The sequence below is a fragment of the Corvus kubaryi genome, unplaced genomic scaffold (genome assembly GCF_017639235.1).
Source record: "Corvus kubaryi isolate FWS band 111438036 unplaced genomic scaffold, C.kubaryi_AGA036_p1.0 37367, whole genome shotgun sequence".
In the NCBI taxonomy this organism is placed as follows: Eukaryota; Metazoa; Chordata; class Aves; order Passeriformes; family Corvidae; genus Corvus; species Corvus kubaryi.
Window position 1 is genome coordinate 261,765 of NW_024581119.1, and position 25,042 is coordinate 286,806.

The following is a 25,042-nucleotide window of genomic DNA, read 5'->3' on the forward strand; positions in this document are numbered from 1 at the left end:
TTTTTCATTCTAACATAGAACAAATGCTTTTATTGCACTGTTAGAAAACTCTGCATAGTCCCAAAAAACAGGATCTCCCTCCACTGACTCAGAACTTTTGGCTTACAACTGCTGCAGCTCAAACGCAAGCTCAGGGCAACAACAAAAAGAAATGCCAACAGGGCACTTCGTTAACAGAGTCAACACAAATACCCACCACCAACACAATGGGCTGATCAGAGCCCTCACAGCTGTCATTGACACTAATACAGCCCTGACACACCACCCAAGGGGAGAAGGAAGTTTGCCTTCTGGCCGGGAGGGAATATCCTTTGAGGTGATGTGATTGCCCCGAGCCAGTTTGTGCCAGGCACAAACCCACAGCCCCGTTCTGGCTCCTCACTGCCAGGATTTGCCTGTGCCTCTCTGAGGAAGGCTCCTGTGTGTTTTCTGGTGCCAGCTGGAATACAAAAGGCAAAAGCCTGCTTGACTTGAGCAGAACACGCATGACTGCCCATGCGACAGAGCGGGAGCCACTGCTCCTCACTGCCTCCTCCTCGCTCAGCCCAGGCTCCTGCAAGCAGGAGTCTGGCTGGATTGGAACATGCAACCTCTGGCAGTGACCATTCAGGGAGCTGTGAAAGCGCCTGACAGCCCAGCCACAGTGTACAGTGCTGAGCAGGGCTGGGCTCCTGTGCCATCATGGGCCATGGGGCTGCATCTAGAAGGTTGCCAGGACAGAAGAACCTCTGGAGCCTGGTTGGGCCCCGTGGTGCCGCCGGGGCCTGCGCCTTGCACTATAACAGTGGTTAAGTCCTTCGTGTTACTGCCTCAGAAGTGCAATACTGCTTTTTATCCGCTCGTATTTACAAAGAACACAGCTTGGAATCCAAACCGCTCCCTCTCCTCCCCCAGTCCAGCACTACCCGAGGGAGGCCCCGGGCAGGCCGGCAGCGTGGCACTGCAGCACGATGAGCAGCCCCTGGGCTATTTCACGGTCACGGTTGAGGCCCCGTGAATGGACTCCATCACGGCCGCGAAGCGGCTGCAGAGGTCGTAAGGGGAATTGGGTCGGATCTTCGGGGGCTCCTTCAGCACAATGACCTCAGTGGAGCCGTCGAGGAGCCGGGGCAGCAGCTCGCCCAGCTTCATCTGCAGCTTTGCTGTCAAGGGGGAGAGGAGGAAACAGTCAGTGGCAGCAGATGGCAGAGGGCTCCAGGCCCCAAGTTAAGGAGCTGTGATGCCTTTCGCAGACTCCTATCCCTGTGCTGAGAGCTGCCCAGCCCATCCCCAGGGACGAGCAGTGGCTGCTGACGCAGAGGAGGCCTCGCACCAGCTGCCGCCTGGCTCGTGTCCTGCCCGCCGAGCCAGGGCCCTGTGAGGGAAGCTCCACTGCCACCTGGCTGCCTGAGCACAGGGCCACGTCCCACTGAGACACGGGGCTTTCCCAGGAAAGGCGCTGCTCTATGAGCTGCCAGGTCGAGAGTAACTGCACGCTTCAGGGTGACACTCAAATATTGACTGTGCAATTGAGGGGGACGGAGCCTTCACAGCCTGTACCCCCTCAGACAGGGCAGTTCAGCCCGTGCTGAGCTGGTACCGTCCGCTCCTGGTGAAGGTCTGTGCCCGGATGCCACTGGAGTGCACGATACAGCACAGCCACTGCGGGGTGAAGAAGAGCAGGCAACACCTGAGCCTCACACGACCCGGGAGGGGTGAGCACTCAACTTCTGGTTCTTTAAAACCTTCTGTGTTAACAAAGGCTGTCACATCCAGCACAGGAGCTGGGATAAATTTATCCAATATTAATTTTTACAACAGTATTTTGAGAATAAACCTCTATGTTTTTGCATAATTTTCTTTCATCAAGTTTACCCTCTGTTAGTGATAAAAACTCTGCAGGGCCTCCCCAGACATTCACGCACAGAACAAGGCAAGTCAGGACCGATTTGTCTGAAGAGAAATGACCTGAGGGGAGTCACAGCAGCCCAACTCCAGAAGGAAATACACAGCAAGAACAGCTGCCCAGAACCAACATTCAGCTCTACAATGACAAACTCCTCCTCAGAAGGCAGAGATGCCCCCAATCTGCTCCCCCGTTCCATCTTCCATAACCTTGGCCTCTGATAACACCACTCCTCCCTCTTGAAGAGGAGCATACCACGCCACCAAGCATGTCTGCATTCACCTGCCATCCCTGGGTACCTCCAGTCAGGGAGAAACCCTAACAGAAGCCTCTCAAGGGAACTCTAAGCCATTCTTGGGACATCAGCTGTCCCATTTCAGGGATGAGGGACCCTTCTGCAGCTTGTTTTAGTGCAAAACAATGATTTCTTCTGTAACAGAATTTAATGGGTGATTCAAATGCATTTCTCCTCCCACATTAGAAGGGCCCTGATGTGCTGAAGTGCAGACACCAGGAATTTAATTTTAAATGGTCCTTTAATTCTTTCCCAGTTCAGATCCAGACACTACCCTCCCCATGAACAGCAGCCATTTCCTACCGTCCATGTCTTCTCGTCCCAAATAGGAGCACCAGCGGTTTCTCATGACCTCAATGGCATCCAGGTCCTCTTTGGAGATCTCAAAGTTGTTCATGAGATGCATGCAGGGGATGATCAGCTCGTTCAAGATGTTCACACCCTCTGACACATGAGCTTCTTCACAGCTGACAAAAAGAGAAGCTGCCACCTCGTTCAGCTTCTGGGGGTGGAAGGAGAATTGGGGACAGACTTGTGAAGAGCAAGCAGGGACCATGGATAACCATCCAGGAAAGGCCCAGCTTGGGCCCTGCACCAGCAGCCGTGCAGAGAACAAGGACTAACAGCACTAGGCTCTGGTGAGACAGCCACTTTCAGTCATGGGAAACACACCACAGAGAACAAACTTGTAAATATATACATTCATACACATACATGCAATTTGCTGTATCTGTATACAGAGAGCATACAGCTTATTTACAATTCTCATTTTAAGATGGCAAGATCCAGATCTGCCTTCACCTGGATTCCCTGAAACTTATGTGGCATGTTCTTCAATTGAATTATGATTATTATTAGCTTTCCATATTGCTGCTGGTACTCAGCAAGGGGCAGAATCACGGCAATAGACGCAAGAAAAACAGTTACACTGGTCTTGGCTACCAAGGCACCCTGGCTGCTCCCTCCCCTCCTCTCCAAAAGTGAGTGCTGAGCTCCTCAATACAAACCAGGAGACACTTCCTTCTGTACAAGGCGATCAGTGACTCGCTCACGCCTCGGTTGGTTCCCTTCAGCAGCAGTTTGGTGTTGCTTTGGTAGGCGTAGACCAGGTAGGTGAGTGACTCCTGATACCTGGAAGAAGAGGGTCAGCTCTGCAGGCCTCGGGCTCTGCGAGGGCCATGACTACAACCATTCCCTTGGCTCAGCTCAGGAAACCTTTCCTGCTGGGCCTGGCTGGAATAGCATCAGGCCGGATGGGAAAAGCTGTATTTCCTTGCCAAAGCACAAATGAACAGATGCCCCATGTCAAGCCATTCCTGCTCCTTTTTGCCCAGAATGCCAAACAACTGTCTGGGCAGAGACCCTTAAAACCAAGTTCATGTGCAACGTGTTTGTTCGTGTTCATTTTCTGTACTGCTTCAGGAACTGCACTATGAGAGGACACCCCAAGAAGGGCAGAAGGTTGTGTTTTTTGAGTCCCTCACACATTTCAAGCTTCAGGTGAGAAAACAGAAACGCTGACAGGGATTAGGTCAATTCGGGGGAGCTCTAAGCTGCTCTTGTTGTGCCTCACGTCAATTTGTCCACCTGAATTTGGTGGCTCGTTACTGTGAACCACCTCGGAATTCAATTCTGTTTCCATCCAGGAATAATTTCTGAAAGCCTGCACCATTTATGGAAAATACAGGTTCTAGAATGGTAAGGAGAAAACCAAGGCCCTTTGAGTCTAGAGGACTCCAAAGTGTGTGTTTACACAAAACAAAACATCCCATTTTGAGACAGTTTCATTTTAATACAGGAGTCCAAGGCGAAATATCCCAAAGTGATGCAATCATTCCTGCAAACCCATCTCTGGAAAACAGAATACTAAGCTCTACTTCCCAAAGGGAAGTTTTCCTTAGGGGAAACTCTCAGAAACTGTCAGGCAGCAAGCCAGCAGCTCAGCCTCATATTTTTTGAGCTGCTAACCAAGCTCGATTGTGGATTTAAGAACAGCTACTAGCAGGTCAAAAAAGCACCCACTGACCTCAAACACAGGCCATTGTGGTTCAGAAAGAAGAATTTTTGTCAAAGTGGCTTTTACTTTTAGCTACAGCTTATCTTGTCCAAATACAATTAGAGGAACTTACTTTCTATTCTGGTAGAGTTCCAACCCCGTCAGCAGGTAAATGGACACCTTGCGAAAAAGGCTGTAGTCTTCGTGCCATCTCTGTGAGGAGCAGCAGAGAAGCAGAGCATCAGCTTCATCTGGAACACTGACATGCATAGTTTGGGGTCCCCGATTTTACCCTTTGAAGCGTTTAAATGTCTCTCGTGACACATAAATGAATTTAGCCAACTGCAGACACTCCTCCAAGCTCAGATTCCCAGTGTATTCCTTCTCCCTCAACACCCTCCTGCAGACACCCGCTGCTAACAGGCATGCAATGACCACTGTGTTGGCCACACAGCTCCACGCCATGCTCCCCATTTCCCAGTTTGGACAGAGCCAGCTAGGACAGTGTGAAGGATCAGAAGCAGCTCTCTGGTCCCTTACCTTGTACTCCTCCATGTCAACATCGTCAGGACCGATTTCACTCAGCTTTGCCCGTGCCACCTTCATGATGCTGATGGACCTGTTCCACGTGATCCGAAAAGACAAAAAATCAGAACAGTGGCCCCGGCCACATCCAAGTGGGAAAAGCCTACCCTGGAATCCCAGGCACTCACCGTTCATCATAGCTGAGGTTTTTGTCTGCAAACTGCTCAAGCAGGGTCCGTTCCACCACCTGCTGTGGAGCATTGTTCTGCAGGAAGTAAATGAGCACGTGCTGCAACCGGGCATCGTTCTGGGGGGTTGGGGTCTCTTTGGAAAGCAGGTACAGGCGGGAGTACTCCTCATGGAATGCCTGCCAATGGAACATATGTACTGACAGATCCACCTATCTGCCCGTGGGAATGCCACAGCAGCCAACAGGAGCTCAAACCTGTCCTGTTCGATGGGACTCCTGTGGTGACATGGAGCCTCCCCTGCTGGTGATATTCCAGTGGTGAATGGAAGCCCACCAACACCTCAACTCTAAACCAATGGCCCTCACAGCCAGGCAAACCCCACATGTGAAGTGTGAGCTTCCAAATGTGCCAGAGTGTCTAAATGCCTTTGAGGGAGGGGGTACAGCTGCCTTAGACAGATTTGGCAACCCTCCTACAAGTGCTCAGGGTGCAAAAACCGACTGGAACACACTTGTACCTGCAGGAGGTGCAAGAGTATCTTGTGATTTATATTCCCATAGATTAGCAGCACAGATGATTCTTTCCATGTGGTATTTTTAGTTAAATCTACCTGCCTGTAAAATCTTAACACCAGCTTCAGCATTCAGCACTGGTTATGCTTTCAAATCCCTGTTCACACAGATATTTCTTGAGGACATCTTTGACAACAGAGGTCACAGTAAGCAAGTTATGTTCAGGACCAAAAAAACCAAATTTTACAGTACTAAAAGAATAAGCAGAATGCAAAGTTGCTGTCTGTCTTGGGAGAAGGGTGTTCTCTTACAAGTTCTAAAAATTATTTTGAGCTCATGGTTATGTCATCACAGTAAGAGAGAAGGAACTGAAATGCAGGGCAAGGGCCATTAGCTGAAGAAAAACTGCACAAATCGCTCCCTTTACATTCCTGATCTGTCAATATGGCACATATTCTCTATTCTGGGAAAACAGATATCCATACTATTGGATTTAGCAAACAAATCAATACCTTAACAAGCCCTGCTTCAGACCCATCACGATCAAAGGTCTGGCGGGCTTTTGCAATAGCCAGGATGACACCTTGCATGGCTGGACTCAGCATCACCTACCACGAAAGCAGGAGAACAGACACAAACAGGAACAAGGAAAACAGTAACGGACAGGGAAAGAAGAGATGGCATAGTGAAGAATGGCAGAAACTTTCACAAGGTAAGGTTTAAAGGAAATTGCATGAGTACAGGTGTGATAACTGTGTGAACTGCAGCTGTGAGTTACTTGCATGCTACTGACTCTATCCATCACATGCACTTTACATGCAGGGTTTTTTTTAGGGATTTAAGATCTCAAGGCTGGTCACTCCAAACCCTTGAATTTTTAAATTCAACAAGTGAGAAAGTAAAGCATGCTGGCCATGTCCCCACCATGTCCCACTTAATCTTCCTAAGACACGTAAAATGAATGCAGAACCTGTGGTGCAGCAGTTCCTTGAGTCAACCTCACACACGTGCATCTCAAACCTACTCAAGGAGTGACAGCCCCAGTGTTTGTGTGAAACCCAACTTGTGAAAGTGAGAGAACTTCCAAAACACTGCTTGAGCATGTATGAGAGTGGTTAAAGTCAGACCCCAAAAAATCAGCGGGCAGGGTACGTAAATTATGCTGTTGGGATTAAGGTCTTTGACTAGGGACAAAACAGTAACTGAAGCCAGCAAAGAGAGTTGTAAAGAAATTAACATAGGTAGGATCAATTTTGATACAGTCCTGCCAGAAAGAGGACTTACAACCAACATGCAGATCGACAAATCGAGTGCTCTTACAGAGCTGCTTTTCTGATGGCATTTAAAAATGGAGTTATGGAATGATGTGGTCTGTCCCCCTTCCCTTCCACACTAGGAAAACTAACTTAGTACAGGGCATTGTTCCTATGACAGACACTTATCACACCCATCCTTAGCCCAGCTCAAAGCCAGCTAACTACAAAGCTACAGGCTAACAAGCAGCAGTAATTAACCCTTGCACTGGGATCTGTACCTCCTCATTATATCCATCTGCATCGGATCTAACGGGAATCTTCCCCACACTGGGGATTTCCACTTCAGAGACCTGTGAGCTAGTTTGGGCAGCAGCCTCTGCTTCCTGAGTGTCCTGGGGCTGCTCTGCCTGAACTGTGGGGGATGCTTCTCCCGGATGAGCCTTCAGCGGCTCTACCTCCTTGCGCTGTGGCCAAGAAGAAAAAGAAGAGAGTAAGAAAATCCAAAGCAAAATACAGGAAAGCCAAAGGGGACTGAGCTAAACATGGCACAGCTACAGAACTTCACAGAAATGGGAAAAGCAAGGGTCTATCAAGAAGAATAACATGGAGACAAGAAGGGGTAGGTTCTAGGGCCGAGGCTCAGCTCCTACCTCGCACAGAGCTGCCTCGACACCGTTCTTCTCGTAGGCATCGGCAGTGTTGGCAATGGCCTTGGCAGTCTGCTCCTTGGCAATCCTGGCATGCTCTGAGGACAGGGAGCGCACGCTCTGCTCACAGACTGACGATTGCTCTGTCAGGACAGTGTGGTACTAGTCAGCAAGAGCTGCAAGATTTTTTCTCTCTTGTTCGTGAATGTTTTGCAGCTTGTCCATGCAGTTTTACAGAGCTGCTGCCTTGTACTGGTTTTGCACAGCCTGGGTTTGGTAGCAGGGGGGCCACAGTAGTGGTTTCTGTGAAAAGCTGCTAGAAGCTATCACCATGTTCAGCAGAGCCAATCCCTGAAGATGGACATGCTGCTGGCCAAAACTGCGCCAATGAGAGAGGTTGGTAATGCCTCTGTGATGACGTATTTAAGAAGAAAATCAAAACAAAGTCAAACAGTTTTTTCTAGCCAGAGAAGAGGAGGGGGTGGGAACATGTGAGGGAAAACAACATGGAGACACCAACGTCATTGGAGAAGGAGGGGGAGGAGGTGCTCCAGGCGCCGGAGCCAAGATTCCTCTGCAGGCCGTGGTAATGCAGCTGTGCCCCTGCAGCCCCTGGGGATCCATGGGGATGCAGAGATCCACCCGCAGCCCCTGGGGATCCACGGGGGATGCAGAGATCCACCCGCAGCCCCTGGGGATCCACGGGGGATGCAGAGATCCACCCGCAGCCCCTGGGGGAGGTGCCCACGCCGGAGCGGGTGGATGCCTGCAGGGGGCTGGGATCCAGTGGGAGACCTGGTGGAGAGAGGGGGCCCTGCTCCCAGGCTGGAGCAGCCCATCCTTGGAATGCTGCACCCCCGTGGAAGAGAGAGCCACAGTGCAGCAGTTTTGGGGGGCTGTGTGCCCGTGGGAGGGGCTCAGGCTGCAGCAGGGGCGGTGGGGCTGCTCTCGTAAGAGTGGACCCACGTCGGAGAGGTTCATGGAGAACTGTCTCCCGTGGGAGGGATCCCATGGCTTCACAGGGGAAGGACTCCTCTCCTGGAGCACCAGAAGGAAATCTTGATGATGACCTGACCAAAACTCCCATGCCCTGTCTCCCTGCACTGTTGGGGGGAAGGAGGGAGGGGGTGGGGGTAAAAAAGTATTTTTAAGGGCTTATTTTACTTCTCCTTATCTTCCTCTGATTCTGTTAGTGATAAATTCACTTTGCAACCTTAAGTTGAACCTCTTTTGCCCTTGAAGTGTTTTCCCTTCATTAATTTTTTCTCTCTCCTCTGCCCAGCTGTGGCAGGGGAGGGTGAGCAAGCAACTCTCGTGGGTGCCTGGCGTTGGGCCAGCGTCAAACCACAAGACGCTTTCATCCCCAAGGTGAAGGCACTTGACGCGAGCGTGCGCGTACCCCTTTCCAGCAGGAATGGTGTACATCATTAGGGATGGCCAAGTAACGTTTCCCACTCTGGAGAACAGCACTTGCCCACTCAGTATTTATGAGAAAAAGCTGGAAATGAACTGATATTAGCCCATGATTATTAAGTGAATGGGAAACAGCATTTCTGGGGACAAGCCTGGAAGGATGCACGTGCAAAACCAGCAGAAGTCTTTTGTACTGTCAGGGCAGAGCCTCCGGCAGCTGCCTTTGCTGCTTCATTCACGCCTGCTCCTGCATTCATTCAGACACATTTGTGCAAGGCTTCAACGCAGTGGTAATGGTGACCAGCTGGCTGTTCCTGGTTCAAACATGGTTTGCCAATTCAGAGTGGGATTACCTGGTCCTGACTCAGAGGAGAGGTCCTGCAATTCAGAAGTAGGCGAAGGCTCCATCTGAGGAATCTTACAAGATTGCTCCTCCTCCCACTCCTCTGCCTCCTGCTCCAGGCGCCAGTTGTCCTCCTGGATGTAGTGTCTCAGTTCTGGGGACAAAGCTTCCACTTCCTTCTGGAACTGTCTAGCCTCTGGGCCCTCATCCTCATCTGGAGGAAATGCAAGACTGGCATAAGGAAACACATTGTGGCAGGGCACCACCCTTAGGGACTAAGCACACACACAGCATCATGGGCAGCCACAAGCAAATTGGCTGAGGGATAAATGGGGAAAGAAGGCCAACTTTCTACTAGCTTTGTAATTTAAGGTAATCCCGAAGCAAAGGTGCAAAAATAAAAACAAATCTACAGAGTTTTCTAAAGCAAACCCCAGTTTTGTTCTACCACTGGACAGCATTTACACAGAACAATTCCAGAACCAGCGCCTGCTGATGCAGGTCAGACACATCCTGATCCAAGGCCTCCAGCTGTACAGGGAACAGCACTGAACTGCAAACAGCTGGAAAGTTCACAGCTCAGCCAGAGATGTCATACCTTCATCACTGTACACCAGGTAAAGGTAAGGTCAGCATGGGTTCCATAGCATGAGTGTCATATTGACATTTGTTAGTGCTTTTTAGATCTACTTCAGTATTCACTTTTAAAATAGCACAAAACCCAAGCAGCATCAACTTTAAACAAGTCCTAAAATTTATCAAAAGCAAATGGCAACTTTCTACAGCAGATATTTTCATGCACCCATTGCAAACTGCTTTAAAAAACAACAAAAATTGCATTAAACAGGAGAAAAAACCCCACCCCATGGGTTCATTTCAGAACTGTCATAAGAAAACAAAGAACAACCTCCACATCCTCATCAGCTACATTTAGCAATGAACAGAAGACAGCTCTCCATTGTTTCTTTCTATTTATTACATCAAAATGAGCCACGTGTGAAATTACTGGGTTCTTGTACAGCTGCTTGCCATGTCTAGAGCCATGTGCACAGCAATTTCTCCACAAAACTATTTATACACTGGCACTGCAAACACACTTGTATGTCTGAGCCACTCAGATAGGGATACCTCTCAGGGAAAGGCTGCACAAAAAAGCCCATTTAGATTCAGTGTAACAGAGTCACCAAAGACCAAGCAAATGAGTCAGGACGTGTGATAAAAATGGGAGACATAAAGTAGGAGGCATTTCACATGCCCTTAGGAAACAAATGCTGCCATATGTCTTGGTTTGAAAGACAGGTGTCTGCTAAGGAAGGCAGGAGCCTCCCTGGGAATGGAAAATGTAACCCCTTTCCCTCTGAGTTATTATAACTGGGGCTTTCAGGCAAAGATACAAGAAATAGGAATAACAGTTCCTTATATATATATATATATATATACACACACACCAAGGCAAACAAAACAACAACAACTATGGCAGTAACAGCAATCACAAACCCAGTCCCAGCCTTCTCGGCTGTCGGGCCCTTTCCCCTCGGGTGCAGTTCCGCTCGCAGCCGGCAGGGGCGCTGGTGGCTCCCGGTGAGCAGGGCAGGTGCGATGGTTCCCCCGCGGCTGCAGGGGGCGCTCCGGAGCGAGCTCAGGGAGCACGTGGCACCGGTGCCCTGGGATCCCGGGAAGGGATGGAACAAAGGCTTCACAAACCCTGGGCAGCCGATCCCGGTGTCCGGCCGGACCCTTGGGAACGGCAGGCTGGAACGGCAGGGACGAGCACAAATCCCGGGTGGCAGATGAGATGTATCAAACTCCGGAGCTGCAGCGGGAACCCCGGGAGGTCTCGGCAGGCAGGGCATGCGGAGCTACAGAATAGCGAAGGCTCGGAGCAGTGGCAAAGGAACGGCGGGGCAGGGCAGCGGCGGCCCAGCTCCGAGCACGGTAGGGAAAGGTGGGCTCAGGAGCCCGGGGTTTTCCCCTGAGGCACCCAAGCAGATGGTGAAAAGTCCCCCTTTTAGTGAGGTAGGGTTTTAATAAGCTCCCAGTGCAACAACCGCTCCCCCGAGCAGGGCTCCACGCACAGTGGAAGAAAGGCAGCAGAAGACAGAACCCCGCAATGGTGACGAATTCTCCCCACAGCAACCACGGCCTCTCTCCCCCGCTCCACCCGTGCACACTGAGAGAACAAGAGAGCCAGGGGCTGCACCCAACCCCTTTTTCCAAGTCCAAATCTCTTGGCATCTCTGCCCTACACGAGAAAAACCCAGGTAAAAGAGAGTAGCCAGCTGCACCCCTCCCCTGAGCTGTGGCCATGTCTTTTGTCTCTCTTACATATCCAGTTGTTATTGTCTCCTAGCAACACATATGGGGGAAAATTCCTTAAGAGAAAAAAAACCAAAAGGAGAACTCCTAAAACCCCAACACCGTATAAACACTACAAAGAGTCAAAATTAAGAACTCCAGCACTAGATGCATGTTAAATGTGGCAAAAGGGCAGTGTGAGTCTGTACACACATAAGGTGCTGCTTCCAATCTCACCCGGATGGCAGTTTTCAGCCCTATCAGGGATTTAGAAACGAATTGAGCATGAAGCAGATTATTTCAAATCCTATCTGAAGTTTTGTGCTTTGTCAAAAGACAGCTGTGCTGGGGAAGCCGAGGAACATAATGATCATGCAGGCCAGAGAGACACACCAGCACACAAACATCTCATTAACCAGCAGTTGTGGCTCTGTACCTGCACCAGCATGGGACACCTGTTCGCTGATGTACATCAGGCAGTAGGCACTGGCACTCCTCAAGCCTCCAAATGACTCTCGCTCCAGCTCTTCCCACGATGACTCTGTCACCCAGATGTCATTGTATTTGAGCCATCTTTTCCGAGGCTGGTCATATATGAAGGCCCAGTAGTGCCCAGCATTTGCTTGCCCTTCATGGACCAGGACTGCATGCAAACGATAGGGAACCTGCAAAGTGACATGGACATCATTCAGATGTGCAGTTAGGGACTGATTCTGCCTGACCTCTGTACACAAACAGCAGGAGTGTTTGTAGGTGTAGCATGGCACAAGAGTTGATCAATTTGATAAATTTCTTACTATGTGAAAACTGACTTTTAGGGAAAGAAGAAACAAGATTTTTGTAAGTAAATCTTTCTCTGCTTCATCACTGGAAATTTAAAGATACAGTGAAGAGGGCAATTCAAACCAACATCTACAAACGAAAATGAGGATCAGCAGTATTAGTTTAATATTCATGTACTGAAGCTTCATTTCCTACCTGTTGGAGGAGAGGGTCACAGTACATTTGTTCGATGGACAGGTTGATTCTGGCAATAGACTCCTTCAGATCTGCCAAAAACATCATCAGTGAGAGAAATACATAAAAATTAATGACTACTCATCAGGCTATGCTAGCCCCTTTCACTTCAAAGAGTTTGAAGCCATGCAGAGACTATCAGATAGACTCAACATCAGAGCTCAAACAGGGACAAAATTATTTGTAGTTCAGGCTGTATCCCGCAAAGCTACAGAGGGGAAACCAGGCTGGCATTCAGGAGGAAAATCACTACAAATGCATTTGGGGCCAACCTTGCACGTCTTGTTCGATCTCGTTTCTCCATCGCTGCAGACATGTCTGAACCAGCTTCATCTCTTCCTCGGAGACCACGTGAGGAGCTGGACGTTCAGACAGTTCTGCTGGTGAAACAGGAGGCTGGAGCTCCATACTGGAGTTCTGTTGCAGCAAAGAATTTGCCACAAGGAAAGCCTCATCTTCAGTCCTAATATCGGTCCTCTCTTGTATGCTGTGGAGAAAAATCCCAGAGTAGCGGGCAGGTTTTTTAATATTTCTCTAGTTTTTCTTTTTTTGGAAAAGAATATGAAATAAAGCAAACAAAAATTATTCCAGAGCGGGAGCAGGATTTCTTTCCAGAGTAGTATAAAATGTAGAGAGAACAAGTACACTGAAAGGTGCTTCTGCCTTCACAGAACAAACTAAAATATAGGAAAAATACTAGGGAAAATTCTTATAGAACTCTCCAAGCACAAATCCACAATGAGCAATTCTAAAAATTCCTTCCATTACTACTAAGAAACGTGTGTATTTACTCAGCTTAATTTAGAGTGTTAAACCAACCATGCTGTCCAGGGTTATAATAATCCAATATTGCTGTAATTTACTGGTCAATGAAGCAAAAGAATGAGCAGCCTAACCAAAAAGAGCACGTCATTTAGTTCTTAACTGCTGCTTAGGCAAGGAATATAGGTATGCTTTTGGACAAGGAGAAAGAACAGACCAAGATGCAGTGTTCTATTTACATCAACAGAACCAAATGACCAGCAAAGCAGTGACCCCCTACTTGCACAAGCATTTGCACATTACAGCATCGTGTTCACCAGTGCCCAGATAAATAACCCGCTTTTGGAATGCCACCCAGGACCATTTAGTTGGGAGTGTTCTCCTGTGAATCCTTTTTATTTCTGCTTACTGACCCATTTGGCTGTGAAAGCACGTCCAAAACATGAGGCTTGGCTGGGGAGTGTGGTAGTGTTGTTTGAGAGCTCTGAGCAGAGGAAACAGCCACAGCTGGCTTCGTAACAATGAACTCGAGCACGTACTGCAGCATGTCAGGTAGTGGAAAGCGGGCTGGGCCAGAGCCATATTCCATGTACCTACGGAAAAATGCAAGGTGTTGTACGAATGAAGGAATGAGATGGGTTAAACCTCATGGGACAAGAGAAGAACAACTTTTTCTGTAATGTACTACTGGGCTTCCTCACCTCCATTGCCAGTGCAGCTGACAGTGTCAACTGTGCTCTTTAAAGAATTTATTTCTGTAACAGTATCAGTAAAATTTAGAAACCATTGAAGAGACAGGTTTGGTTTTTGAAAACACGCTTCCTCCCTCCACATGTTTCAGAACAAACATGTTGCTGTTTGTCCTTCCCCTACAAGTTTCTCTGCTATTGGAAAGCACATTTCAAAGGAAACACTTGCAATATTCCAGAGGGCATAAAAATAAAGCCAGCTGACTACTCACCTTTCCAGTTTCTGCTGCAGAGTCACCATTTTCTCCTTCAATCTCTTCATTTCCTCTCTTTTCATCTGAATAAGATCTTTATTGCAGTAGAGGTACCTAAACAAAAATACAGAGCCCTGTTTGCCAGGTGAGATTTGTTTACTTCTAACATCCACAATCTTCTGTAAATATTTTAGAATCTTTCCTTGCTCACCCAAACAACCTTTTTAATTTCTTTATTTATAACAAAGCAATAGCTTTAAACATACCGTACAACAGGATAACTCACCTGTCCATATATATAGTCTGGGGAAACTCTAGCTTGGTGTGAATTTTCTCTGGCTGTCCTAGTGACTGATTGAACTTAAATCGGGAGAGTTCAAAGGTCAGAACTGGTGGCAGTTTTGTAAACCAGCGCTGTAACAAAAGCAGAAATGCCCCCGAAGGGACTTGTTTTAAGATGATTGCTAATGGCACATTTTAGACTGATCCTGTATGATTTCAGACTGATTTAAAAGTCTCTGTCTTTAAGCACTGAATCAGGTTTTGTTTGCAGAATGACTAGTCAGAAAGCCAAATGTTACAAGTTAAAAATGTGTGCTTCCATTTTACATTTTTGCTGTGAAAAAGCCTCATGATTGCTCTCAGAGTTACTTGTCATTGCCTGATGCATCCAGCTTGACGGATTATTAACAAGTCCAGCACTGAATTTCACAAATTAGCAGAGGCTACACACAATCTGCACATCATCTAAGAGCCCCCAAGAGAGTTCTTTTCTGAGGCAGATCACATGCAGTGATGAACAAACCAGGAGTCCTCTTGCAGCACCAGATTCCTCATCCTCTCTCAGTCTATTTACAAACTATTTGATTTAGGGGATTCAGAGAAGACCTCCACTTTCTGCAGCTTCATACTGTTTCAAAGAACCATGCTGAAAGAAAAATTCTCAGTTGGATTTACACTTCCTCTCACTCTTCCTGGATTCACAAAGACTTCCAGCATCCACTGCCAGAAACTTCCTTCACCTATCTTAGCTTGGCACTACCCACTTCATGCTCCCCTCTGGATTCAGGATGAGCACACCAAGCTAATTTTTCTTTGTGGGATTCATGTCAGATGTGCTGCGACAACAAACCTCCCCCACACCAGAGCTTTCTAAGAAGCAGCCCATAACCACAAAGACAGAACGATTTATGCTCCTGTAGTCTGGGAGAAGCTCCTGTTAATCCCACTGTTGCTTTGTCTTTCAGCACACTTGCCTAGGTGCTCAAAGGACAAAATCACCTTATACCCTATGTCCCCTATCATGCCACCCTTTACCCACCACATCCTAGGAAGTGAAACTAAGATGCACAATTTTCCCAGTAAGGCTTCTCAGAAATTAAGCCAAAGCCTTTTCCTCCTATCTGTGCACAGAAAAGAATTAAACCAGCTCCATGATTGGTCAAATTTCCCATAATTTTGGGAGAAGAATTTTGAGGAACTAAAAAGCTTGGATTGAAATGAACCTGCCTGATGAGCTCCAATGTGCCTTTGTCTCCAGTGCCAGCCAACACCAGCTTCACCCACATCCCCTGTAAATGCACTTAAACTGCTTCAGGCAGAAATCAGGAAAACCCAGAACAAACACTTGAGTCCAGAGTCAGAACAGGGCTCCCCTGCCCAATACCTCGTTTCTCCTTTGCTAGTTTAAACCACAGCAACACAATTTTCAGACATTCTCATAGAACTGAAATACTCTTCCCTGCCCCACCTACACCAGATACTTTTGCCAATGTTGTTTCCCAGCCTTTGTCCAAGCTAACTTTTGCTGCACTTACACACAGAGGATGCTGAATGCAATGGTGCTTCTTCACCTTGCTGCAACTAAGTTTTTTATGACTGGTTTGTGATTAGTGAGATAAAAACAAAACGAAACAAAAAAAACCCCCATCACAGTCAGAAAATAAGAGTGAAAGCAAGAAGAAAAACTCCAAACCATACACAATATAATAGGGAGAAAGAGACAAATTCCAAATGGCATACCATGGAGTTAAGCACTGTACTTTTACCCTCCAAAAATATGGAGGCAGTAGGTCTCCCCCTACTCAGGTACAGGTACGCTTCAACAGAAAGAGAGAGACTTGATCACACTTGACTCAGAGGCAGACGTTGACCTTTGCAATTTAAAATAAAGTCTTTGAACTGGTTACATAGGACAACACATCTTTATAAATCAGCAAAGACTTAAGTGTCTCACCACCTAGCACTAACAGACATTTACATGAGATTCCAGGTATCCAGAAAATGTTTTGTGTTCAATTCTTAGAGAACACTCACAAGTTGACATTTAAAGTTATCAGAATACATGACACACCCCTGCACTCTGTGTGCTGCACTTTTCTGCAGCAGGCAACCAAAGGCTCAACAAAAAAGGTCAAACTAACCTCCTGTCCATACTTCACTGACTGAGATGTTGTTGCCTCATCCATCTCTCCCTCCACCATGGCTCCTTCCAAGCACTCATTCAAGTTCTGGTAACCATTTACCTGAAGGGGATACTGACCAAAGGTCTCAATCTTGGAAAAAGTGTTGCCTGGATGATGGAAACCATACAGAAACCATGAGCTAACTCAACAAAAAATTCTGGTTAACTCTAAAACACTCAAAGGAGTTAAAAAGTTGAATCTACCAAAGCCTTAACTCACCCTCATGGACACCCTCAGTCAGGAAAGTCCCGTAGAAGAGCTGCACCATTGGGTTTTCGGATTTGTCCCCAGGGCTCCTGTTTCAGAGAGCAAAAGCACACTTTCATTTGCAGCTAGAGGTTGCAAAAAAACCCCAAGTTGTAATCTAAGCCTCTGCTTGGGAGCCTACAGGCAAAAGTACAGTTTTCTACTCAAGCACTAAATAAAGAGGAAGCTTCTCATTAATTTTCATGTTCCAAAGCACATTATAACACACCAACAAGAGCAGAAAAAAAAAGTTAAGGTGCCAGCTTCTGAAAGGAAGTTTCAAACACCCAGAGCTTTTCTGTTCACCAGGGCTGCTGAGCTCCCCTCAAAAGCCAATTTACTCTGCAGCTCACATTGGCACTGAGTGAAGTCCCACACTCACCAACAGGAGACACAGACACAACGCTTCAAGCATACGGAGCCTCATCCCCAGGAAACAAAGAACACTCATTTGCTCAAAATTTTCACATAAAGTCCTCTCATTTATTAAAACTCTCCTTAGGTCAAACTCCCGAGATCACACAGAACTCACGTGGCATTCACAGTGAGCTGGAATGCGTCCTCCAGCCAGTCCAGTAGTTTATGTGTAAATTCACTCACGTCTTGCTAGAAGAGAGATGAAAGTGGAGAGTCAATCGTGACATCCACCAGAAAGTGTTCCCCCGGTGTGCTGGTGCCACAGACCCACTGAACACAACCTGACTGGTACTGCTGTACCCACTCAGCCGAACTACGTGTGAGACTGAAGTGCTGTGCTGATTTAGACTGATAATGAACACCGCTCATCTGAACACTAGATCAGAGGAAATTATCATGATTGCTACCCAACTATGCAGATGGCACTGGGTAGTGCCATGCTATGCTGGCTGGTTAATTAGCACGCACGTACATTCTGCTCTAATGACACAGGGACAGCTGCTTGTCGGCTGACAAACATGGGAAAAGGCCTCTGAAAGTACCAGCAGGATGAGGCAAAATGGGGTCGCTGTGGCTGTGACTGCTGGTTTGAAGAGAGCAAAAGGCTTTTAAACGTGGTTTTACCTGCGGTTGTTCAGCGGATCTAAACACATCCCTCAAGAGTTCCAGTGCTGCAGAAGGGTCTACGAACTTACGCCACGTCCCCAGCATTAATGCAAACAGGCACTGAAGTTCTTGCATGAACGCAATATTTCTTTTTCCCTGCATTGCAAAAAGAAGAAAAGTCAAAGCCTTCCTGCAGCTCTAAAAAGCAGCATCTTAAAACTTAGTGCTACTGAACACCATGTGCACATATCATAAAACGTACCCAACGAGCTGCGCACTGGCTCAAATACCAGTTCTTCTACCGTGCATGCAAACCAACAAGTAATCTGGAGCTGCCAAAGAAGTTTTATGGGAAAAACATCTCCAGGCACAGCAGTTAAAGTCTCTAGAGGACAGCGGTACAAGAAGCAGCTCTTTTTTTTCTCCTATCCTGATTCTGTCTTTGAGAATTTCCCAAAATTGTCTTTAATGCAGCCAGATGATTTTAAAGCCACAGGTCTCAGATAGCCCCAAATTAAATCTGGTTAGAGGACGAGCAGAATGCTACACCACAAAAGAAGGAAACTTGACAGTGTTACTGAATCAAAACTTACAGTGTGACGACAACTTTCAAGCACATTCTGTGGCAGGGAGTACCCAAGGACCAGCCTCCGGAATTCTGGCAACTGAAACAGAGACTGAAAGGAGAGGAGAGGTAAAGCTCGGTCAGCACCTGCAAGGATTGGACTCACTACAATTTGATGCCCTGTTGTCACTCTCTGACTTGACAGGTTTATTTTGCGAACTTTACATTCCCAGTGGTCCTGTGTTACTGAACGCATGTTTACAATGTGAGCAGCCCCTGTGCTGGACCAGCACAGAATCAGACTCATAGAATTAACTAGTCTGGAAAAGACCTTTAAGATCATCAGCATGTTTGTACCCACCCAAGGACAAAATCTCATCCTGCCATTTCTAGGATAGATATAAACCTTTTCGGAAAGACCATTCTATTCTGCACAGGCAGGCTCAGAAAAGCATCCAGGAACAAGCCATGGTGAGAAAAACCCATTTGCAGCTTTCTTACTTCCTCTCAGAGCTGAAGACAAATGATAACATCTCTCTGCTGATGTGAAATGGTTAGGAGAGACAAATCTGCTCAGTTCCACTTACTGTTGTCTCTTCCTTAGGTCATTACTAATAATATATGCTGCCTAGTTGTTTATTTGTCCAAGCATCTATGCCAGTGTATTCCATTAACTGAAATACGATACACCGTGTGTTATCGAGCCAACAATAACTGCCGTAAAATTAAATTATCAGTTCACTTTGCCAGGCAAGCTTCTATCATTTCAGTAGGCACTTGGCCATTGCTGCACAACTCCCTGTGTACAGACACACAGATTCTCTGTATCTGTAGCTATTTTTAAGCAAAGCCTATTTAACTGCTCTTTGGCTGTTTCTGTACAGGCCCAGAACACATCGCAGTCACATCACATAAACCCACAAGTTTTTGTTTGAGCAGGGTCATATTCACTCATCTGCATACAATGACTCCCTCACAAAACTGCTGCATGTCTACTTCTGACTGAGAAACACTGACTCCAAGACCACAGCAAGTCTGTATCAGAAAAAGAGAACTTTCTTACAGGTTACCTGTATAACAGCACTAAACCAACACGTGTTTCCAATATTTTTCATTCCAACAGGCCAGTCACCCGCTCTTCTCCAGTCATTCTGCTTGGGGCTCTCTACCCACAGAGAGAGCATTTCACAGCGTTTCCTTTTGGAGCGGTATTTGTTTTCAGCGGAATGGGTGTCCTGTGGTCTGTCATGAGAGAGAAACACTGTGCTGTAAAACACCTCCCAAAGATTGCCTAAAGCTGCAGGAATCAAACTCCCCTCCGGCCCATAGGTGTCCACCAGGCAGGTGATCCGTGTTAGTTCTGCAGTTACCAGCTTCAGAACCCACTTATGATACCTGGGAAAACCAAAGTGGGGGGCCATTTATGCCCTAACTGACCTTTCAGCTGCATCCCTTTCTGCAGCTGGAGCTTTTGGTGACTCCAGTGATCTGACAGTGTTGGCTGTGCGGAGGTTGTCTTGGTTGTGAGGGGCAGGTGCAGCACTAACATCTGGAAGTGGAGGCAGCATTCTGATCAGTTTTCCACCAGCAGCAGCAAACATTCTCTTTGAAAGGAATTTCTAGGAAACATCACACTCCACAAATACAGCTCTTCAATCAATACAAGCAACATTTTCTAGCTCAGGTTTTAAACAGAAATTCCTGTTTCAAATCATGCCAGGCAACCTAAGAGCCACTGAGTGAGCTGGATGAGGAGAACAGAGCAGAGCATGCAGCTGGGCACTACCCAGATTTCCTTACAGCCAAATTCAGAGCTTAAGGAAACAATTCAAAGCTCTTGAAAGAACAAAACAGGATCATCAGCTTTTTAACTGTGATGTGTCACCTCCAAACATTATTAAAACACTACTAGGTGATCAGTACTGGCAAAATCTGCACCAGAACAGAAGCTGCAGGGATGTACTGCTAGCAGCAGCAGGGAGGATGGATACTTCCCCTTTGAGCTCATACAAACACATGAAGCTTAGGGGTGAGCAGAAGTGAAGGACTTACCCTGTGGGAGTTGTTTGCCCACTGCGCTCCCTTCCCAGGCGGATGGCTCTGCAGCGGCTGGGTCCTGCACTGGCTCCGGAGCAGGGTCCTCCGTCAGGAAGGTGACTGCTTCCATGAAGTCTCCATCAGCAGCCTGGCAGAATGATAGGGGAAAAGCGAAGCACCAGTGAGGAGCAGAACAGCAAAGGATTTACCCTTTGCCTCTCATGCATCCAGGCTGATCCTGGATCGCTCTCACAGGCCACACATGGACCATTCTAACAAGGACCAGCTCATCATCAGCTGACAAACACACCAGCGAACACCTGTGTGCTATGTTGGGCAGGGGCCTGAACTTGCCTGACTTTTTGGACAAAATCAGAGCTCTCTTTCCCCAGAACAACGGCAATATACACAAACCTTTAGAGCGGCAAGCAGGAATGCTGAATCCTGAATTCCTGTGATCTCTTTCATTTGGTTTAAGAGCACCTGGCAATCCTATGTGCAATAAATAAAGAAAGCTCACGTGAAAAGGTGACCAGGATGGACATTAAGCTGTTTCTGCAAGGCTTGCTGAGGGCTCAGTGGAGCACTGCTTCTTTCCTTCCCTTCTGCTGACAGACTGACACACAAGCCCAGTCACACTTGCTTGATGCAAATACCAACATCGGCTTGAACACCGCACTCAGGTTTTTTCCCTGCTAAATTCACAGACTAACATTCAATCCCTTGTATCCTCAGGAGAATGCAGGCAGGCCTGGGAGGACAGGCTACCCCCGCTGTTGGCTGTGCAGCACCTGTGGTGGGAAGGGGCTTCCCCACCCCCCGAGGCAGTGGCATGTGCAGCTGGACATATAAGGCAGCCGCCTGCTCCCAGGGCGCTGGCAGGAGCTATTTTCAGCATTGTGGCACATGCCATTTGTGCATGTCACTTCTCACTGACAATGAGGTGTCAGAGCAAGGGCCCAGGAGCCTGTTGTTACTCCTCCTTCCCACTCCACACAAACCACTTGAGGTTTGGCGATACACTCACTGCTCAAGGCCCCAAGCTACGGTTCACAACTTTTGGCCAGTTCTGCCACTTAAAACAAATGATTACAAAAATTCTCCTTACCAGACTTATAAAATCTTTGCAGCCTAGGCTTACCACAGGTTAGTCACTGCACTTGGCAAGCACAAATAACCTCAGTCAATGACTACCAGGAGAGGCAGCTCTCCACAAGGAGCCTCCTGGCGCTGGAGGTCCCACCAGCCCTGTTCATGGTTGCAGTTCAGCTGATGCTGCTGCCAACGGCCCAGTCTAGGTGACAACTGAGATGCAGCTCCGTAATGCCGGCATTGAATGTGGTATGGGAAGGACGTTACCACAGGAACAACGGCTGGGTCTGTGTCGTGTATCCTGATTTACAGAGGCTGTCTAGGATCCTGCTGTCAGCACAGCCTGACCAATCCCAGCTCCTTAAGATCACACTTTTAATTAATCTTGAACCAGCAAAGCTGCAGGCAAATAAACTCAAATTTCTACTTACTCTCACCATTAAGAAAAAAATGTAAGATGCTTCCAGGCCCCTGGAGCACAAGTTTCACTCAGTGAGTAATGAGCCAACTACTTTTTTGAGCCCCCCACATATACTGGTGATGGATGCTACTCCATGCACAAAGACACTACGCATCCATGTCAGCTGTTAAAACAAAAAACCTCCTAGATTATTTTCGGTGGGAATTCTCTCATCAAGTTATTCATGGTGGTCCCATTTGAAATACTACTTTTACTTGACTTTTACAAGAAAGAGTACATACGTGTGTGCAAACCCCATCAACTCATCCCACACACTCTTTTTATCCTGAGAAAATTCAAGACGCACTGGAACACCTCAGCAGCCCCAGGAGGAGCTGCCCAATGAGGAGCCAAGGCTGAGAGGCTCAGGGTGGGCATACTCTCACAAAGGCAAACCGCTTAAATCATGTTGCTAATTTTGCTGCCTTAGCGCGTGCCGTGCATGTCGGCTGACCCCACCTTACGCCGCAGGGCAGATTTTTCCAGTGGAGAAAAAAAACCCCAAACACCCTTGCTAATACACTGCACTATAATAATGAGATCTGAGGCAGGACAGGGCATGATTTTCTGGGGTTTTTCTGTTACAGCAGAGAACTCACAAAGGCTGCTGTAAGCATAAAAGCCAATTACGGATCCTCTGCTCTAAGTTACCATTTAATCTTTCAATGATTTCTGTATGCTTTTATTCAGCCTTTGAGAAAAGGTTTGTGCTAACAGCAGAGAGCTTATCCCATACCACTTTTGAGAGGCTCATGGCTGCCTGGCAGCCCACAAAAGCCACCAGGAACCACACTCTCTGCAACCAATTTGTTAAGATTTTGGGGGGTGCATGTGGTTTTGTTGCCATAACTAGTCTGGTTATTGCTTTCTGAGGTTACGCACCATGGGGCTATAAAACAAGCTCTGTAGCTGGTAATTAACACCAGTGTACTGCTGCTGCTAACACACCCTGCACTTGCAAGCCCAAACTGAACCAAGGCCCTACCTGCTGGAAAAATAACAACCCAAACCCAAATCCTATTAGTATTAAATTACAGCAATAGGAGATGAGTACAAAAGCAAAAGGCTGAGAGGAAGTAGGGTACTAGAGATAAAATTACAAAGTCAGCCAGGAATGATGGAACAGAAAGGTTTTGCTGCTTTCCCTGCTCCGAGGTGACTCACTGCCCCCAAAAGTTTGTTTTGATGAGAAACTGTGAACAGGGAAGGGACCAAATGCAGTGCAGGAGTTCAAGGGTGTTCCAGAAATAACTGGACACAAGGAGAAGGAAGGTGGCACAGAAGAGGCACACAGAGCCTTGGCCTTCAGCCTCTGCACCTCAGCCATGCTTTTTATCGTGGGGGAAACTGGATATGGAGGGGGCTGGAAACCCACAGGCAGCAGCAGGAACAAAGCCCACGTTCCTGGCCAAGGCTTTCACAAACCAATATCCATCACGAGAAGAAGAGCAGGCAGCAACTTCATCCTGCATTAAGATGCACACAGTAGGCACTGTCTGGTCACCACCCCCACACGGCCGGGGCACGGTTGCTGCACTAATGTCACTTCTAACGCACAACCAAAAGGCTGATACCCTCATCCCATCCCGCCCTGTAACTCTGACCTCTCTGAAACGCATCTCTTGGGTCCTAAGAGCACAGAGACGCTACAGAACAGTGTAGACCCCTGTGTCAGTTCGGGAGGGTCTGGGCTGCAGTCCCCTGAGCACTGACACAGGCTCGCGTCCGGGTCCCTTCAGAGACAATGTACGCAGAGCCCTGAAGTTTGGGAGGAACAGTTTTCGTTAACTTGCCCCAGGAGATGCTGCTCAGCGGCAGGGGGGGAACACGCGTTTCTGGCCCCTGCAGAGGAGGAGGAGGAGGGTGTCTGAGCGCCCGCCCGAGCCCTTTTCCGTGGTACCGGCGCATCGCGCGCGTCACCGCGCGGAGCCCGTTATTCCCAACGAAACACGCGCGGACGGCACCGCGGCCCGACGGGACGGGGCACCCGGAGCGCGCAGAGCGGGGAAACGCTGCGGACCGGCCCCGAGCGGCAGACTCGGGGCGCAGCGGGGCCGCCGCGGCGGGAGGGTCGGTCCGGCGGCAGCCCCGGCCCCGCGCGGGGGTCACCGCCCGCCACCCTCCTCCCCGCTCCGCGGTCTCGCCCTGCCGCTCCTCTCCCCCCCAACATCCCGCCGCCCCCGCGGTCTCACCCCGCCGCCCCCGCCCGGCCCGCGGTCTCACCTCGCCGCCGCCGCCCCGGGCCCACAGCTCGGCCGTCATAAGGCCGCCGGCAGCGGCGCCGTCGCCGCACAGCGCGCACGCGCGGCCGCTCCGGTTCCGGGCGCGCCGCCCCCGCCGGGGTCGCGTCCAGCCGTGCCTGGCCGTGGGTCCGGCCGTGCTCATCTCTGGGTCTGTCTGTCCGGCCGTGGCTCCGGCAGTGTTCCCCTCGAGAAGCCCTCGAGCATCGCCCTGGCCGCCGAGCCCGTTCTCCCCCGTCCCCACCCCAGCAGCCGGGAACACCGGCCCCTAGCCGGCGCTCTGCCCCGGCCGCGCCCCTCTAGACTGATAAAAGTGAATTATTTTCTTTTAATTACAACCATAACAACCCCCTCCGCCCCCCTTTTTTTTTTTTTTAAAACCCTGTTTTGGTCCAAGCTGCGGCTGACACGTGTCCGCCTGTGCTGGCCCGAGGCTGCCAGGGCGGGAAGCTGCGAGCAGGGCGGCGAATGGAGGATGCACGAGGGGACTGGGATGCTCCAGGGGTGGATGCGCCCCAGGGGAAAATCGCGAGGAAAAGGTTCAAAACAACCGAGGGGCCGGCACCTGCTTCCTGTTCCATCCAAACCCACACTTTGCCGGGCCTTGATAAATAAGCAGGAGATAGGCATTTCTCAGACTTGCTGAGCCAAAGGGCCCTGTGTTCTCCTCACAGCCCGGATTCTGCCTTTCTCTTAATAAAACGATGCTGAAATGGAGACGTTCCAGCAAGGGGCCCCCGGGGGCTGCGCAGGATCCGGGTATATCTGTGCAGACCCGACGCTGTCCACAGCTCAGCCACTGGACCCGCGGATGAGATTGGCTCAGGCACCTGG

The 25,042-nt window shown here is 48.6% G+C and overlaps 1 protein-coding gene across 4 annotated transcripts; it reads right to left on the reverse strand.

Annotated features, from left to right (window-relative positions):
* Positions 1-24,476, reverse strand: USP28 (ubiquitin specific peptidase 28). 4 transcript variants are annotated; one of them, XM_042034362.1, is made up of 26 exons: positions 24,192-24,476; positions 20,831-20,908; positions 20,432-20,564; positions 19,817-19,928; positions 19,450-19,621; positions 18,408-18,491; positions 17,833-17,970; positions 17,324-17,397; positions 16,765-16,841; positions 16,504-16,652; positions 14,367-14,494; positions 14,099-14,194; positions 13,551-13,730; positions 12,648-12,862; positions 12,337-12,407; positions 11,795-12,023; positions 9,074-9,277; positions 7,311-7,450; positions 6,939-7,124; positions 5,917-6,012; positions 4,890-5,068; positions 4,717-4,795; positions 4,310-4,389; positions 3,188-3,311; positions 2,484-2,682; positions 1-1,142 (listed from the first exon to the last, which is right to left on the reverse strand). In XM_042034362.1, exons 1-26 carry the CDS (start codon positions 24,351-24,353, stop codon positions 967-969), a joined length of 3,561 nt encoding a protein of 1,186 aa, XP_041890296.1. In that variant the 5' UTR covers positions 24,354-24,476; the 3' UTR covers positions 1-966. The 4 variants fall into 4 exon arrangements, with proteins under 4 accessions (XP_041890296.1, XP_041890298.1, XP_041890297.1 ...); XM_042034364.1 differs by lacking the exon at positions 6,939-7,124; XM_042034363.1 differs by lacking the exon at positions 20,831-20,908 and having other exon boundaries at positions 24,192-24,293.
* Positions 24,477-25,042: the final 566 nt, after the last annotated feature.